The sequence below is a fragment of the Ammospiza caudacuta genome, chromosome 2 (assembly GCF_027887145.1).
Source record: "Ammospiza caudacuta isolate bAmmCau1 chromosome 2, bAmmCau1.pri, whole genome shotgun sequence".
In the NCBI taxonomy this organism is placed as follows: Eukaryota; Metazoa; Chordata; class Aves; order Passeriformes; family Passerellidae; genus Ammospiza; species Ammospiza caudacuta.
The window spans coordinates 90,626,059-90,645,262 of record NC_080594.1 but is presented as its reverse complement, the minus strand read 5'-3'; the positions used below and the strand labels follow the sequence as shown (position 1 = coordinate 90,645,262).

Here is a 19,204-nt window from a genome sequence, read left to right as displayed (position 1 = left end):
TACTTGTTCCTCTTCTTTCAAAGTGCATTGGATTCATCAATTATCACACTTGAGCACTTAGTTACTCAAAATAAATCATTAAAATGTCCATGAGGATTTTAATACAGTGTTGTTCAGGATGCCTATTCTGAAATAATGGAGAAATGTATTATCTCATCAAAAGGACAAGCTTATCATTTATGACCCTATTAAAGAAGATGTTATAAAACTAACTGTTGCATTTGAAAATTGTCAATATTGAGATGATGGATTTTCTTTGATTACAGCTGGCAGCAGGCAGTGCTAGACTGTAGCCCAAGGAAGCTTAGTATGGGCTTTAATAAAAAAAGGACAACAAAAAGAATTACTGATTGCAAATTTATTACATGGAACAGCAAATTCCAGACAACTGAGTCACAAAATAGACAACCAGTGCAATGGGAAGTCTCTTTCCTTTATGTAAACCAAGTCATTGAGCTGGTAAATGAATCCATGAACTTCACATTCCACGATATTCTGAAAGAAATTAACACAGTATCAGATTTTTTGTTGATATGTTGATCTGAATATGACTTACTACTCAGTTCTGTACATCTGGTTCTTTTCAAAGTTAGGAATTAAATAGCTTCGGATTCTAAAACAAGAAGATTTTGATATTTGAAGGTCTAGAAAAGCACCCAGATCTGTTATTTGTACTCAAACATGAATCCTTTCTTCTCGCACAGTTCTCTTTGTACCATGTTTTAATCATGCTGACCTTATTATAGAGTATGGAAACATGACAAAGAAACCACCCCTCTCTCAAGGGTGTGCCCTCTAAGTCTCTGAGCATGAAAAAGCCCTACATTTCTGTCAAGATAGCTCTTACTAGCCATATGAAATATGTGTATTTAGATTTGTACTAGGTTTGTAATGCTTCTCAGTACCTTCTTTTCTCATAAGGGTCATCATTGATGAAATGGCAGAAGAAATTCTTCACAATTTGGTTGCCTACTTACCGCTGCCTTCAATAGTTCTTCCATTTCGAGGCTGTAAAACATAATAATTAGATGATTGTAAAGAAGCAATGGATTACAGACTTAGAAGCACACCAAAATACCTCCCCATCATGTAGACAGGGTACTATATAAAACTACAGTGAGATTTTTCTTTAAAACAACATGTCAAATACCAGGGGGATCCATGCAGGATGAGTTATGCTTTTGAATAAGAGAAATTTTCATTCAGCCTCTGCCCAAAAAGCTAAACATTCTGGCTTTAATTATTCTCATTCAGGATTTGGGGGTTAAATTCATAGGTGTAGTAAAGGCACATGCCTAAGAAAGAGCATGTAAATACCAGCACTGAAAGAACCTAGATGAACATACTAGAAACAACAAATAACTTGAAATTAAGCATAAATGACAGCTGAATTGGTACTTTGGTTACCTGATGTGACCTAGTTTACAATATTTTTAATTTTTTTAAAATGTGTTGAAGATATTCCTAAAAATTAGTTTGGTATTAATCAGAGTGTATCCAAACCAGCACACTGGGCATCAGACCATGTCATCGCTCAGGAAGCCAATGGGTGAAAAATGAGAGAGAAATTATGATAATTATGCTTTGGCTTTTCCCCATTATGCAGTGTGACTTTCCTTCCTGGGCAGATCTTTCAGACCAGGTGGGCACTCAGCTCAGTTTGATCTAATTTATTTAGCATCAGTGCACCTTGACAGTCTCACAGATACAAGCCACATGGATGATTTGGCTCAAGATAAAACATTTGCAGAGGCATATCTTCAAACAAAAAGAAGTGTTTAATCTACCAGTACCCCAGATCTCATTATCTTGTCATCTTTTAGTCAAACCAGAGCTTTTTGAGTAAATGGCTCCCTAAGCTTTTAAGCATAGGGATATTTGGCCTCTATTCAAAACAACTGCAGCTAGAACTTGTGAAACAGCTGCTCATCTATGAACATATAACAATGTCTGAGATTTACAATCTTTAAAACAAAGAGATTCAGATACCCTGAAAAGGAAGAAAGGCCGTCCCAGAGTTCCATGACTATCCTATAAAATCAAAGACAAACAATAACAAAACACTTTAAACTCAATTCCATAGATCTTTTGCCAAATTTTACTATTCTATCAGAATATTGGTAATTTGGAGCTTTTTCCAGCAGCATGCAAACAAGGTGTTGATAGTCCCCAATGCCCATTCATCTGGAATGCTGATTAAAAATTATTGCCTGAAGGACATGGTGTCTAATGTAAATAAACTAGATTAACATAATTAAACATTCACAGGGTTTAGAAGAAATATAAAAGAAAGCTTTAAACATAGGGTATGAGCAGGGTCAGCACAGATCACTTCCCAACCACTGGAAAAACCCAGGCTGACTTTACAAGAAAAAAGGAAAGGGACATACTTGTCCACTGCTTGTCTTCATATTTACATACCTTCTTTGCAAGGTTTGCAGAAGCAATCTGTGATTCCTGCAAGTGGACACTGTAGGTTAATCAAGGTGCTGGCACGTTTTGGTTTGTTACAGTGGCCCTCTGTTACTGATGAGCTTGGAACACTCCGTGTGAGAATAGAGAGCCTTACACTTATCACAGAGAGATGTAAGAACAGCAGCAAATGGATCTTTTAAAAGACTGATGTGAAGCCTTGCCTGGAAGTTACTCAGTTTATTTCCATCATTCAACAGGCTTCCCCTGCTGTACAGCAAAGTGCAGCCGTGCTCTGGGGGGGTGAGGCAGAGCTCAGCCTGGAGCTCCACTCCTCAGGCTTGAGTTGTACTGATAGCTCTTATCTTGTTAAAATGGGGCTGCTCTTCACCTTTCAGACTGCCCTTGGTTTTAACCCAGGAAAGATTGCTGGGTTTAAGCCCTCCCCTGCACTCTTTATTCTTCAGAAAATTGCTCATTTTTCTACTCAGTCTTACTTCAAGGAATAGAAGCTTTCCCCTCGACTTTATGTGAGCAGACTAAGTTCACCATATGATGCAGCCCTGAACCTGCAGCCTGGTTTGGCACCCTCCTGCCCATGAGACAGCAGCCAGGCTGCATGCTGCCAGCCAGCCAGGAATGGGATGGCTGTGTGCCATCAGTCACCCATCAGTGAGGGGGTTTTTGTTACCTGGGGTGGGCTTAAGAAACAAACACATGTCATGGGCAAGAATGTGAAGATGGGTGAGAATGCAGGAAAGCACGTGGGTGGGAAACTGCAGAGAGAGTTTTAAAAGACAAAATACACAAGCAAGAAACAGGGAATCATGGTTCAGGGTATGAGAAGAGGATTTCTTTGGTTCAAGCTGCAAGACAACAATTTATAGAGCAACTGACATCAACTTACAGAGCTATGAAATACTAGGGAAATAAAAAATGCTTGCTCAATCAAGGTGCTTTAAAGGATGCAAAGGAGGCTACTACAGAGTGACAATATGAGTGCTACCTTTGTTCTGATTTGATTATTACACACCAAGCAAAGATAGAGACTGGCTCATGACTCAGCCTGCAGTTTCAGCTATCCCAATTTATAACAGGTGAGAGATTACTATGTGGAAGAAATATGGTAAAAACTGAGCTTTTAAATATCTTTGGGCTGGAAATCTCAAATACACAGGAAAGTGATGAGACATTGATGTTAAATATTCTTAGTTCTCACAAAACATTTTAAGTTCCCCAGGCAGGGTTCAAGGCCCATTCATACCCAAATTGCCATGGACTTTGCCTTTCACAGTGCTGAGGCCTCATTCCTTCTCTTAAGACACCATCAACCTTCTCTATAGGATCTGTAACTCTGACTGAATAACTTTTTTTTTTATTCACAGAAATATAGAATAATGTAGAAAGTTAAATTCATCTGACATTAGTAGGATTTCATGGCTGTTTCATTGGGTTCACTACATACATACATGTTTGTAGTGTCTTCTGAAGATTCCTTGTGGGCTAAGAAAGTAGGACTTCATGTAATATGAGATTTGATCAGCTGGATAATACTTCATATAATTCTTTATCCATATTTCACATGTTTATTTTATCTGCTGTTTTACTCAGACCACACCTAGAAATCATATTGCAGGTGTGTAACTCATATTTTTTGAAAGGATATTGCATGAGATTCAGCTTCCAATCTTGAGAACACACAGTTTTTTGCAAAGTTAGTAATTAAAATAGTAACTAGGAATAAGACTCTGTTCAAAGTTACCAGATGATTCTGGACATTCCCTCATTGGCTAAGCTGGGGAAGCAAAAGAGTCAATAGTGAACTCAGAAACATTTATTAGACTTATGACTGAAATACTACCATTTTTTTATACAATCAACTTCAGTATTGTAGAGTTTTGTGACTGCTTCACGAAAGCATGCTTGGAATTATAATAAGCTAAAGACACTGGCAAGAACAGATATTAAAATGCATTTCAAAATACTTTCTATTGTTGTTTTGAAGGATCTACTCCTGTTTTGCAACAGCAGAGGAGTCAGCCTCCACAAGTAAATTGCCCTTTTTAGCATATACCCGAGGGCTGAGTGAATTTTATGGAAAAGATTCTTAATGAAATGGTGCTAATAAAAAACTGATATAAATCAGAACTGATACTGAGGTGGGTCCTTATATGACTGCACCAACAAAAAAGAGCTATACTCAATAACTCCTCAACTTCATCTCCTTACTCTGAATCAGAAACACAAAAACCCCCAAATACAAATAGATCATTAAAATCAGTAAAGCATCTCGTACCCCTCCGTGTTCAGCATAATCTAAGGTTTGCTATTGATCCAATGTTATGTGTATTTTTAGTGTATTTAACCCTGTGTTATTCAAAACTGAGGGTCAGGTTAAAATACTGACTGTAAGTGAATGTTTTGGTTCTTCAGCTCTGAATTGGTGAAAAAACAGCAGTTTCATATAAATAATTTAAAGTAACTAAGAATTACATGTAAACTACTAACAAAAAGAAAATCTTTTCTATACCCTCCTACATCTCTTAAACCATTGCAGTATTAGATTATACATTATTGTTTGGGGAGAAATGTCAGAAAGTTGGCTATGGAGTGGTTGCTTTCTAAGTTTAAGAAGGGGGTGCTTTGAAACAAAGCAAGCAATTACATCTTACCTCATTTTTATGCATGCTGTTGAATATGGAATAACAGAGATCCAAAACAGTGCTCGAGATCTGAAAAAAAACCCAGCAATACTTTAATACATTTACTGGGAGAACATGGTGTACATGGTTTGATTAAAAACAGGCTTGATTCTGATCCCAGATCAATTTAGATTGAGCACAGTTCACCAAAACCACTCAGAGCAGGGGAAAACTTACTGATGCTATTATGAGATGAAAAATTGCTCTTTTATTTGAGAATACACACAATACAACTGTTGTCAATACAGTCTGGTGCTATAAAGCGATCAAAATCAGCCTCTTATATTTAAAATGCATTTTCTATGCTAATAGTTCTAGGGGTAGCTTTGGTTTTTGGCATGTTTAATCTATGCTGATTTTTAACTACAACCTTTTGATCAATCAGTACTATAGTCTTTAATCATATACTGAAATACACTGTCCTATACTCATTGTCACTGGACAGGGATTTGCTTATGCATGCAATCACATTAGATGAGAACTACAGGTTCAAAGGAAGTGAGGTGTAAGACACCTGAGAAACAGGCTCTGGAAACTATTTTCTACAAGTTTTGGCTCACGAAACTGTAACATTTCAGAAAGAAAAAAAATCAGAACAAAATATTCAACATTTCCAAGTACTTCCTGATCCTGCAAATATTTTTCTCCCTGCTTTGAAAATGACCCTTGGGCTCATTAAATGCAATGCAGCTGATCTTCCACTTTGAAGTGTTTGTAAGCCTTGGGCAGCAGAAATTATCTGTGAAAACTTCCCCTAGCTCTGCTCTCCTCTGACAGAAAAAACCCATCCACCCACAAAGCACCAAGCCAGGACCAAACAGGACCTTTAAATCCTGCAGGAACTGTCTGGCACTTCTTGCTTCAGTGTTAGCTACTATTGGCATAATATTGGCATGGCAAGAATGGGGGGGGGGGGGGGGGGGGGAAGTGCTTTTCTTTAGGTCTGCATCAGCTTCACAAGGAGGAGAGCACACACACCAACAAACTCGCCCTGCTCTCCAGAGCTACTGGCTCTCTGGTGGAGGTTCTGCCACCTGCAGACATCGATGCTCCAGGTTATACAGGACAATTAGTATGTCTGGAAGAGAGTCTCAGCAGATCAAACACATCACAGGAGTCAAGTTACCTGGGGTTGATCGGACATTTCCATCCACTGACTGAAACACAGCGCCAGTTGCTTTAAAAAGTAAAGAACAGGCATTAACAGTGTGTCCATCATACCTTTTGACGTTTTTGATCAGAAAGTCGGGGCTGGTTTGTTATTAGCCTGGCCGTCTTTGGCTGACCCAGGTGTCCTATTCTGCACCGTGCTGCACTCCACACCCCTGCCCACACCTGTTCCACCAGGGTGCCAGCCTCCCTCCTCTCTTTACCAACCCCCAGGGTGTTCAACAAGGTATTCAACAAGGTACTGCCAGTCCGTTGCCGATTCCCTACCTCATTTCCCTGCCACAGAGCCTCGTTTCCCACCTTCCCCGTCTCTTCCCTACCTCAGCCGGTCGCATCGCTGTCGGACGCCAGTGCCGGACGTACCTGGTTCGGGGGCAGCTCCACAGCGTCCCGGTGGCGAGAGAAAGGCTGCGGGAAGCCTGCGGGAGGGACACGGCCGCGTTGGGATGCGCGGAGCGCAGCCAGGACGTGGCTCCTCGAGAGGAGCCGATCCTGTCCCGGTTCTCCCGCGTTCCCGGGACGTACCTGAGCCCCGCGGCAGGGCGCAGAGGCAGCAGGCGGCCAGGAGCCAGGGCAGGGCGGGCGGCGGGGGCATGGCCGGGCGGGGATGGAGAGATGGGCGAGCGGACCGGCGCCTTTATGGGGCCTCGCCGAGCCCCTTATGGAGCCGCCGAGCCAATGGGCGCCGGGGCGGTCCCAGGCACCGCTCCCACTGTCGCTGCCGGTGTCGCTCCCGGTGCCGGACCGGCACTGCCGCCCCCGCCGCCCCGCAGCTCGGCCCGCCGTGAGGAGAAACCACCCCAGCATTAGGGACCCCGCTCTCCCTAAAACCCTGCGTCAAAACTGCTTCTCTGGAAGAGGTGACCGAGAAGAAAGAGTGAAGGATAAGAAGAAGATGCTGTGCCTGGTCAAGTGACAGAGCAGCAGAAAATACAGTTTTGTAGTAGGGCTTGCTGAGTGTTTGGAAATTATTACTCTTCATGGCAGCTTGGGAAATAAAGTTTGCCTTCTAATTAGAAGGGTTGTGAACTTTCATATTGAACAAGTTCCATTTTACTACATTTACCTTCACATGAAATAAAGAAAGCCATCCACCTTTTAATTCATTTCATAGTGGGTATGGCTGTAAAAAAGATACAGATCTGTTATCAACAGAAAGTTATTCTCCTTTCTTCCTGATTTAATCATTGGGTTTGATTATGGAAAACTCTTCCTGGTTTTCCCTGTGCAAGTTCTAAGAGCAATATTTTCTATTCAGATCACAGACTTAGAAAGGCAGAGTCCTCCCAAACTCTTTTATTCAATAGACTTTGGGCCAGCTGAAGCAAATATATATTCAGTCGTCTGACTTCTTACACAGCAGGGTTGGAACTACATGATCCCTTCCAACCCTAACTATTCTATGATTCTATGGATTAGACCTGCTTGGGAGGCAATGGCTCCAGTGTGGGATATGAGACACAAAAAGCTGCAGAAGGCATTATTGTCACAGCACCCCACCTCATCTCATAATGTCCCTCAATGGCTGTGCTGCACACTAAAAGGATGATGGCAGGACTGGTCCTGGTGGGAGCATCTCAGAACAGTCAGGGAGGAGACACAGCTGCTTTCTCACAAAGGAAAGGGGAGCCAGACTGACAGATTTTGTCAGCTACACAGCTGTGTGTCCTGAACACCTAAAGAGGCACAGGAGCAGCTGAGTGACCCCATTAGTTCACCCTTTTTTCCTTCCCCTGGGAAGGATGGCTGTCTTTGCCTCATCACAGCCTTTTGGGGGCAATAATCTGAGTGGGGAGATGTCAGGAGAGGTCAGACTTTGCTGGAGCACACACACTTGTCAGATTCTCACTGTCTTAAGTGGAATGGGAGATTCGAGACAGGATAGAATTGAAAGAGATTAGTCCCTCTGACTGTATAATTTTTATCCTCTGTGGGAGCTAAAGCAGATTGCAGCAAGTTTTGTGATGATGGTTTCTCACAGCAAATCTGCCCAAGATTTCATTAACAAGAAGATGCAGTGTTCCAGGAAGCCTATAGCTCCTTTTTGCAGAGACCCTGTGTTCTACCCAAGCCCATGAAATCCTGGAGTGAAAGCATTCTCTGAATTTGTTAAATTTGCTCATAAAAGGAGGATGGTGTTTTATTTTTGGTGGAAGTGGGAAGCAGGTTTGTGTTTGGTGTAATTTATTTAAGCCAATGTAATCACAGAAATGTGAGAGCAGAGCCCCACTAAGTGTGAGCTGGGCTCATCAAAGGTAGACAGTAAAATGAGAGAAGGTAAAGATACTCTGAAAGATTGCACATTTTCATCTTAACTATGTTCTCCCTGTCTTTCAACACTTTAACCAAACTGAAAATTATTGTGAACCAGCAGTTTCTCTTGCCCTGCTTATCACAGATCTTGCATCCAAATCACTCCCATGCTGCAGAAACACAGGATCTTAGAGCACCATTATAGATTCACTATTTGCTATTATTTTTTTAATATTTACATATGAGATACCAATCCTTTTAAATCCTAATAATTTGCTATCTTTTTACAAGAGAATAATATTAAATTATGACCATATTGCTAGTGATAGTTCATTGTAATGGGATGTACTTCTGTGGCTTTCCCTATTTGGTGATAAAAGCACAGTCTTCTGCTTCCTGCCAGTTATATGGTAGCCTCTTTCCACTTTTTTAAACACATTTGTGTTTAGGAGTGGGATTTTTTTGGTAATAGCATGTGATCATGGTGGGTGGGTAAAATCTACTTCTAGATCTTCTTACATAAAATACTGGATGCTACCTGGACCTTTCCTTCCTCCTTCTCGTGCACAATAAACCATCTGCTGCTTTACTTCACCATTTACCAGGGAGTAGCCTAAGTGTACTCTGTGCCTTCTTTCAGCAAATTTTGCCTACAGTGAAGCCCATGGAGCTATTCATTTGCATCAAGTGAGGCTTAATACTTGAAGATGAGAAAAAATTAACTCATTCAAACTCCACTAAAAAAAAAAAAAATCACAACTTATCTCCTAACTGAAAATTGTATTTTATCACAGCTATGCAGTATGAGAGAAGAATGGGGAAAGTGTTGAAAACTAAAATTTCAAATATATGAGGGTGTTATATTGTGAACACATTCAGCTTCCTTAAATCAGAACTCTCTTTGCTGCTGGATGTTTTCATTTCAAAAGTGTAAGCCAATTGATATATCAACACCAAGCCATATTAATGAGCCATACTTTCACTGCATAAATAAAATTCCTCTTTTAATGTCTTGGGCTCTCTGCACAAAGAGAGAAAAATAGGGTGGCTTTCGGTGTCCTCAGTGATTCACAAGGGAGTTGAAATGAAGCTTTAGGAGGGGGTTGATGAGAAACAAGAACATTTTTTATTGTGAGTAAGGAGTCTTGGCCTATATTTAGCAACAGCAATATGATTACATAATTCTAGAATAAAACATGCTATGATTGATAAATGAATAAGAAGAAAATTTGGCATCAATGAGCAAAAAAGGGTGAAGGGCTGGTTTCCTTTTCGTAAATGATTTCTGCAATGAAATCAGTAGCTATTGCAGACAGCAAGGACAGAGTGCACAATGTCACGACTGAGCAGCTCTTGAGTGCATCCCAGCTCATCCAAGCTGCTTCTGCTGGCTCATGCCTCTCCCCCTCCACAGCTCAGCAGTACTTTGTACAAAGCCTTATCCTGCTCTCAGGGCTTTCAATACCTCACCCACGACCTGTTTGGAAAGATGAGGAAAGCTGCAGAAAAGGGAGGGTGTTTATTAGGCAAAGCTGCCACAGAGCCAGCAGACAGCTGCCATTACTCATCTTCTATTACACATGACAGTGCCTACTTATGTTGAATACAAGGCTGTGTTTGATGTGGTTTTGGTTAATACTCGTTTACCTTTTCAGCACAGAGAAGTGGTCCAAACTGTGGGAGCTTGTCTCATTCTTGTTTTTACATGGGCAAGGCTCTACTTGGCACTCAGACCTGTGTGCCCAAACTTTGCTTTACCAGCACATATCACACTTTTGTAAAACTGACATCTGCTAAGGGTGCTGATTTGGTTGTCAGAATGTCAACTAAGTACAATATGATCAAGTAGGTACAATCTTATGCTTTTGTTGTTGGTTGGTTGCTATACTTTACAGCTATAAAGCCACATTCAAAAAGTTGAGTAGGCCAGCAAGTAAATATTTCAAGGGGATCAGTTAAAAGCATGTCCCACTGTGCAGGAGTTCAAAGAGTTCAGAACATCAAAATGGAAGACAGATGCTAATGGTGAAGTTAGGAAACTAGACCAGGAATGTGAATATTTGCATTCTTTTGTATAGTTTATTGGCTAATTTTTGGAGAAATGTGATTTTATGTCTTCTACACTCTGACAGAGAATTGTAAATTCCTCTGAAATGGAGCAATTTGCACTTACCATGTTGTGCTGTATGGAAACAGTGGTGTAGCAATGGGCTGTATTTGGCAATAGTGGGATAAAGGATCGGTGTAATTTCTAGATTTTGAGACATTTGAAAAGATCTTTAACCTGGAGCTCTGACTTGACTTAATTTTATTTGGTGTTGACCCAGCTGGACAGGGAAGCAGTATGTTCTTCTGCTTAGGCAACTGGAGAGATAACTCAATCAATATCTGCAGTTTAGCTTTCACCAAGGATTTGTCCAGAATGAATCATTCCTGGCATCTTAGGCCTGCCATAAATTTCCAGGTGGTCTCTGAGTCAAATGCTGGAATGGCTGACACATACTTCATACCACCAGCTGAACAAATTTGATTTTAATAGCTGAATTATAATGCAGACACTCATTCATCCATGCCTCCTAACTCTGAATTATTTAATCTGTAGGTTTAATTTTCTTTGGGTATAGATGTGTGTAAATCATAATTTTGTGTTTATAGAGGGATCACCACAGTCTACAGATACCTTACACTGATTAATAAAGGATTTAGATTAACATGCATACCACACATCTCAGATTTCTGGCAAATACCCAAATCCTACACCTTCATTGCTGTATAAGAAGAAAGTAATGGAAATAAATGTTTTTCTCACCAAGAACTGACTACAGGGAGAGTCAATCCCAGATAATTTTTACTACCTCACCATGTCTCCTCGAAGATCATTACTCTAAACCCACCAGCCAGAGAGAAGAAATCACCACACTATGTTAATCCATTTCAGTATCATATGAGCCACCAACCCTGTGCTGGTGATATGATCTATCATCTGCCTGACTTTAACACGATAAACAAAAACCAGCTCACCTGGGAAGCTGAGTGCTTCAATAACTGGAGCTCAGGCCTTGGACACTCCAACTTATGTGTCACTTATCATTGAGTGAGGAGCAAAGAGTTTAACCCAAAACTCTGCTTCCCTTAGCCATACTTACCAGCACTTAATCCTGTCAGACATCTGAGTTGAGTGCTATTCAAAATGAGTAAGTACTCAAACACTGTCACATACAGTTATTGCTGAAGGTATCTGTATTTTTCTTCTTAAGTAATTTGACTTACTTAATATGACAGCATTCTGTTTCAAGTAAACTATATCTTTACAGAGTATTGCTGGTATTCAAAATGAAGTGATTGCTTCTTTGACAAATTAAATGTCATTTCTATGAGCTGTTGCATGCCTTCTGGCTCCTGACTTCAGCTGTAAGACTTAAGCTAACTTTTATGCTGTCCTTTGGCCAAAGCAGTTATGTCTTGACAATCAATAGCCTTTTTTTTTTTTTTAATCTCATTAAAATTATATCACTCCACAAAAGCTTTACTGTAGCAAAATACAAAACTTTTCAGCTGTTAGAGCATTTTTTTGGCCTGAAAATATTGGAATTGTAAGTTTCATGGAAATGGCCACTCCTGGGTCTAGCAATCAGACCAGACTCTAAACCAACAATAAACTAAGAGCCATTAATACTAATTCTACTACTTGGATTAGGGTCCAAGCCAGTCTGTCAGTAGTGATGCCTTCTCCATAGCCTCTAGTGAGAATTGCTCAGAAGCTGTTTCTCTCCACACCTGAGTCCTAGAGCTCTTCGTGCACAGAACACATGCATCTTTTCTCTACGGCAAAAGATCTGCCTTGTCTGCCTGTAAGCAGCTGTCCGGAAGAACCACAGGCAAACAAAAGGCAGGTTTTCCTTTGAAGGAACCATTTTACAGTTGAATGTCTTTTAAAAGCCTTTAATCTCCTTCTCAAATTTATTTGAGTGAGAGTTTTTTTTTTAATTGTTATCCTTTCCCAAAGGTCTGTTTGCAGAAGCACTGTGGCATTTGTTATAGATGCAGAATTAATTTGTATCCATTAACACCCTATTTACATATTATCTTCTTGAGTTTAGTTGCTCCATGTGGGCTTAACCTTGAATTAAGAAATTCCCCTCCTGCTTGGGGGAGGACCCCATGAATGAGCCATTCTGCTTGCTTGACCTCTGTTCTGGGATCTGTGTGTTGCTCAGCCCTTTCCAGCCCAGCAGGGGCCAAAGTTGCAGTCCAAGATCTAGACACACCATTAAACATAAATGTATAGCAAAAGACCTGCCATAATATGATGCACCAGCTAGACAAGACAGGACAAATGAGGGAAAATTATAGTGTGGTGGCAGGAATACAGACATTTGGAATTCTTATCCTCTATCTGTATTTACTTTATCTTCTTAATTAGTACTTCTTGACAGCAAAATATTGTGTGGGGGAATGCTTTTGTGGACCACCCTCAACAAAATAGTAAGACAGGAAGTTGAGTGTCAACAAAGCACATGAGTGGGACACCAGAAACTGGCTGAGAAGATGTTTGCCCAAACTGGTGCTGCTTATAGAGGAAGACCATCACCAGGATTTAACAGTAACCAGGAAATTGAAATCTTTAGAAACAAACTGAACTTGAAGAGAACTACAAAAGATGGACCCAAATTCGCAACAGAGGGTAGGTCCCTGGTGATGGTAACAGAGAAGGGTTTGACAGTGACAGGGGCCCTGCTCAGCACCAGCACTGCAGTGCCCATGTGCGTTGGGGGACACAGGAGGGTGACCCAGTGGATGTAGTGCAGATTCTGCACCTGTGCTGCAACAGAGCTTTCTTGGTGGCATGAGGGTTCAGGGAGTGTTGGGAGCAGTGGGGGATTACACATAGCCAGAGCACACACTTCCCTCAAAGGAGAACTGGGGAGGAGGGGAGCCCCTTACCCTAGAGAAAGAGGTAGGCACTTGTCCCTCCCTGTGCAGAATTTGAGCACTTGGGGATTAGTTATACAAGGGTGTTCAAAAATTTCTGGTTCAGTAACAGTTTGTGAGTGTCTAATGTTGAGGTTTATCTGCTGGTATAGCTCTTGAATATATTTTTCAAAAATTGCTGATCAATTATGTGCTGTTAATAATTCAATAAACTACTTCAGTCTTGAGTTGGTTTAAACTCTGAGCAGTTTTTCCCTGTGATAATTATGCACCTGAACGTCCCTCAATGCTAGCAACATTGTGGATGAAATGCAGTACAGCCAGTTTGCTTTTCCCCTTTATAGCAATGCATCCTGAGAATGCATCTTGTCTGTCTTCAATGGCAATTGCTGCATCATCTTCTCACTCTGAAGGCTCCAAGATAAAAAAGGAATTACTCCAAAGCCAAAACAGAAAGGGAAAAAACTAAGAGAGAATTTGAGGGAAATAATGACAAAGAGCAGAGTGGAGAGCTTATAGAAAACTACTTTCTTACTAGGCAGAGGACCACTCTATCCCTCATGTTTTGTCAAATGCAGTCCCTGCCTCTCTTAGCCCTACTACACAAAAATGTGGAGGCTGGAGCCTCTCTAGCATATAAGTGAAGAAGACAGACATTTTTCTGCAGTATAATTTGCTGTAAGGCACGTCACTCAAAAGTGAGCAGAGAACTTAGGGTTTTTACCTGACTTAATTGTTAAAGAAGGAGGAAAAGCCAAAACAGGCAGCTGCATCAATGGTTATATCAGGTACCTTTCTCCTCAGTACATGTCACTGGGGAGAGGTTTAGCAGAGATGACACATTGGGACCACATCTCATAATTTGTTAATATAATAAGATGCAGTGCAATAACTGGCAAATCCTGTTTGGTTTATCACTGTAAACCTCAGAGATTTATGATGGCCAGAGGTATGTGACTATCATGAAATCACATAAAACTGGAGATTATGTTATATTTATTTCACTGGATGAATAGTCTTGAGACAGGAGAATTAATTGCATCCAATTCCAATTTTCTTTTTCTTTCTGTTGAAAGTGTTATCATATTCCTAGTTGGTAATAGACTGTCTAAAGAAGATGGTGTTTAATGGAATAGTAAGGAATGATGTAAAGTTAAAATCAATTCATCCATGATGATTTACAGTAAGATAAATGAGTACAACATTAAAGAAGCCAATAAAGACCATGATAAAGTTTCAGGAGGCATAATAAAGTACAAAAAACAATTTCTAGAGAGTATATTAAATATATTTCCAAAATCCAGGCTGTCATTTGAAAAATACTTTAAATGTCCTCGGTTCTACACGAGAGACATATTTGTGTATCCAGTTTCTGCTGGTTTTACATTAAAAAAAACCCACATTCACTTTATAGTGTAGTCTGGCAGGTTCTAGCAATTTGCTGAGTTATTGCCATAAAGCAGAGATGCTGCTGCAGTTCCTGGTCTTCCTTGCAACTCTGAAAGACAGTCTTAGAGTAACTTCTGTATCAAACTACCATTATCAAACACATTTTGAAAGCAGCTTTGTTTTTGCCATGGAATCAGTAATGTACTTCACTTATCCAGCTGTAAAATCTTGTTGAAGAAAAGATATTTTTCCTATGTGAAGGAGTTGGATAAGATGAAATCTGTGTGCAATGGCTTAAGGATAATCTCATAATGACTACAGTGTGACAATAAAAAAAAAAAAATTAAAGAAAAAAAGAAAAAAGAAAGAAGAAAAAGAGAAAAGAAAAAAGAAAAAAGAAAAAAAGAAAAAAGAAAAAAAAGAAAAAAAAAAAAGAAAAAAGAAAAAAGAAAAAAGAAAAAAGAAAAAAGAAAAAAGAAAAAAGAAAAAGGAAAAAAGAAAAAAGAAAAAAGAAAAAAGAAAAAAGAAAAAAGAAAAAAGAAAAAAGAAAAAAGAAAAATCAATCAGAGCTCCCTGCCTTCTGTTTGGAGAAAACAGCCAAAATGAATCCTAACTCCAGCAATATCAAGAGAACAGCAGAAGCTGATATGACCCAATAACTTCTGTAACAGGAGCACATTTAGACAACAGCAGTGCAAGGCACAATGTGGCACCTTGAGTTATCCAAGAGAATGAGGCTCAGTGTGTTGCTGTTGTTTATCATTCCTGAAGGACAAAATAATCTGCCCTCCTTGCAGTGGCTGGATCAATGGCTCACTGCTCAGTGACACGGTTTCCTTAATGAAGTGAGTGCTCAGTGAAGATGTGTAAATTAAGAAATAAGGATGTCACAGCAAAGTACATGCTAACTGCTGTGGTAGAGTTTTTTTTCAAACCAGGAAAGCCCACTTAAATGATGTAAAATATAAAAAGACAATGTCTAGAGGGAATTGGTAAGTGGGTGGATGGATGGCAGCCTCCTTCTTTTCTGGGGATACAACTTAAAACAAAGATAGTGTTGCTGTGGAAATATGCCTGCCTAAGTGGTGTGATGCTTCCAAATGCAGGGCTGGGGTGTTCCTTATACTAAGAAAAGAAATAGTTGTAATGCTCAAAGATTATTGTGAGCAGAGCCTGAAGGTGAACAGAGGATCTGCCTTTCAGCAAGAGCTGACAGCCTAAGAAAGGGAAGGGTTTGGCTCTGAATGGCCAAAAAAGATTGTATTTAATAAGAATTTATGATGTTATGTGGTAAGAGAGGAATGCTTAATACAGCTGATATGGGCTACTCACAATATTTTTAAAGGAACTGAGAAAAGAATCCGTAGGATCTGTGCTACAAGATGGTGTCTTGTACCACTGAACCAATGTACTTTTCATGATAATATTTAGTTCACACTTGAAAACCACATCTTGGCTCGGCTTACTCTTTTTTAATTTAATTTCATAATTTTGAACTCAGAGTAGATTTTGCAATTTAGAGCAACATGACTTGAAAAAACACATCATGATACTTTCTTAAACACTACAGTGATGGATAAAAGCATTAAAAATTATGGTTTTCTTTGGTTGAAGTATAAAGCTGTCAACTTCAATATTGCCTTTATCAAATACCAATTGCAATAGTAACAGGTGACTTATTAATTTAACTGTGTGATTTGTAACTGAGTATCTTAAAATACTTGTCAGAGACTGTGAAGGTAAATTTAATCTGTTAACCTTCTTTTATTTAAGTTGAATACCTAGCAAGAAGATGTAAAATCATTCTCCCTCTTTTTAGATAAAGAAATTCCAGAGATAAAACAATGCTTTTCATGGTTGATCTATCAGGGCTGGTCCTGACAGAAGGTTTGATGATGACTGGTGGACACACAATTCCAAAACATCAACTGCTCTTTGGGTGAGCTGAATAAATGGAGAGGCTAGTTGGTAACCATCAGTTATACTTTGGGAGATGTCAAAGCTTTATATTAAATGTTGAAATCATCTTACACTCTCAATCCTTTTCTTTGTAGTGAAGCTGAAAGTAATGTCACTAAAACTTTCCATATTTACCCTACCCCTCATATTTTCAGGGTTCTTTTTGGTGATGGTTGCCATAAGTGGTTAAACTACACTTATTTTGGAAATGGGCATTTTCAAATAACAATCTCCCATGTGTTCTCACCTAGGTAAGAATAAGTTTTTATTGTTGCAGTGCAAGACTGACTGTGCCCTAATATCTTTAGAAACATTACATTGAAGGAAATAAAATTTGCTACAGCCAGAGAATCAAGGTAAGGCTAGATCTTGTGAGCCTGATGTTTTTGTATTTCAAGGGCGAGAACCTTTAACATAAGTTTCAGTGACTGAAGAATTCATCTCACCTCAGGCTTGCAAATACAAAGGTCATATTCTACAAAACAATCCAACTTCTCCCTCTTTCTCCCATCCCCATTTCTGTCTACATGGTGACTGGGGAAATTCCTTGTCTCTTTTTATCTTTTTACTATTGTAGCACGTGAATATGCAGGGTAAGTTCAAGGACATATGGTAACATAGTAAACAGCTCATATTCAGAAAGGCAGCAAAAAAAAAAAATCCCCTAAAAACACAAAGAATTTTCATCCTGTGTTTCTGTCTTCTTTTTGGGGATGAGTGTTTTTAGGATTTTTCTTTTTTTTTTTTTTTTGCTTTTTGTTTGTTTGTTTGTTTGTTTTAAAGAGTCAAGGAAGCTATGGAATAGGCTCCAGACTCTGTAAAATGATGGGCTCTTAGTTTCCACTGGAAACAGTCACACATAGCTCCAAAATTATTCTTGGATAAGGACCATGCCCCCAGAGGAACACACTCTGAGGTTTGGCACAGGGCCCACACCGTGCAGGAGGACATGGGCCCTCCCTGGGGGTCACTCCCTGTGCCAGAGCACAGCCTGCCTCTGCAGTGCCCTGGGCAGGAGCATGTGCCAAGAGCTGTGAATTCCCACCTCTCCTAGACTTGCTCTCCTGAGTTTGGGTTGTAGCACAGTGGCTGTCATTTTAGGATAACCCTTTTACACTTACATCTCCTTGAATTTCTGGCACAAACACTTTTTTCTTGCCTTCACAAGAGTAGTGCAGTTGCTAGTTAATTATTAAGCTATAAGGATATGGGAAACAAATGTTCAAATTCCTCCTGATAGATACCACATCTGCCACCTCCCAAGAGCCAGCCCTAAACAGCAAGTTATAAATTATTTGAAGCACTCAATGTCCCTGTGAAAGCTGTTCCACTTAGTGTAAAACATTCTAATCCTACATACATTCACTAGGAAATGGGACCCAGGTTCTGCACCTGCCTCCACCTCTCTTTTATTTTTTAGTCTCACACCCTCATGATCTAAGACACCCCTCAGGTTTCCTCCTTCCTGTTTCTTCTTACCCCAAAACTGGTCAGTTTTCTAACCTGGGGATAATCAAGCAGAAGATAACAGCTCTCCCAACCGTTGCTACAGCAGCATTATTGGTATCAGATACTGCAGGAATTGTGTCTTCTGCTTAGCATGCTGTCCTTAGGTGTTTTTTCAATATTTCAGAGTGTAATCTCAAACACTGATTGAGAGAAGTATTAGTTCAGAATAGCACAGCTGCCTCCACTCAATAATCTTTTTTTAAGAAACAATGACCAGGAAAAAAAAAAAACTCTAAAAATCTGCCTTACTTCTTTATGTGAGCCTAGAGCAGCTCTGGTGCTCTCTGTCTGTGCAATGCCACTCTTGCAGCTCCTCTCAAGTCAAGACTAGCAGTAGCAGGTGCATGGGTACCTGCCGCTTACCTACACTGGAGCCTAAGTCACAATAATGCAACCATGAGCATTGTACCTGCAGGGTCACAGCAGCTTTGTCACCTGCAAATAGCCTGGAAATAATTTGTCCCTTGGAGAATGCAGCAGGCAAACATAATGCTCAGTTGCTTGCCAGTTTGACTCTGCCAGCTGAATCCAGCTGTCTGATTTGGGCTGTGGGGAAAGGGGAGGGTTAAAAGAGGGCAGCAGTCACTTTGCAATACAGTAACTTGTTTTGAACACTAAGTGATTCAGTCAATTGTCTTAATTTCACTACTTTGGAAAACACCCACAACTGGGACTTCAAATTCAATTGTTATTTCTGATTTTTGTTTAAAGAATTGACTTATCTTGCTACATTGACATGATAATTTGCTGATTGGCTGCACTCATTTTATGACCCATATAATTAATTTTGAATAATTAGGTTCAATTTTAATTGACATTGATTTGATAATTAAATGTAGTTCTTTGCTACTCTAGTCCAGTCCTAGCAGAACATTTGG

The 19,204-nt window shown here is 39.9% G+C and overlaps 1 protein-coding gene across 1 annotated transcript; it reads right to left on the bottom strand.

Moving 5' to 3' along the window:
• Nucleotides 1-344: 344 nt before the first annotated feature.
• On the bottom strand, nucleotides 345-6,897 carry NMS (neuromedin S). The gene is made up of 8 exons (XM_058800428.1): nucleotides 6,810-6,897; nucleotides 6,648-6,703; nucleotides 6,241-6,291; nucleotides 5,085-5,144; nucleotides 2,422-2,457; nucleotides 1,990-2,031; nucleotides 978-1,008; nucleotides 345-495 (listed from the first exon to the last, which is right to left on the bottom strand). Exons 1-8 carry the CDS (start codon nucleotides 6,877-6,879, stop codon nucleotides 479-481), a joined length of 363 nt encoding a protein of 120 aa, XP_058656411.1. The 5' UTR covers nucleotides 6,880-6,897; the 3' UTR covers nucleotides 345-478.
• Nucleotides 6,898-19,204: the final 12,307 nt, after the last annotated feature.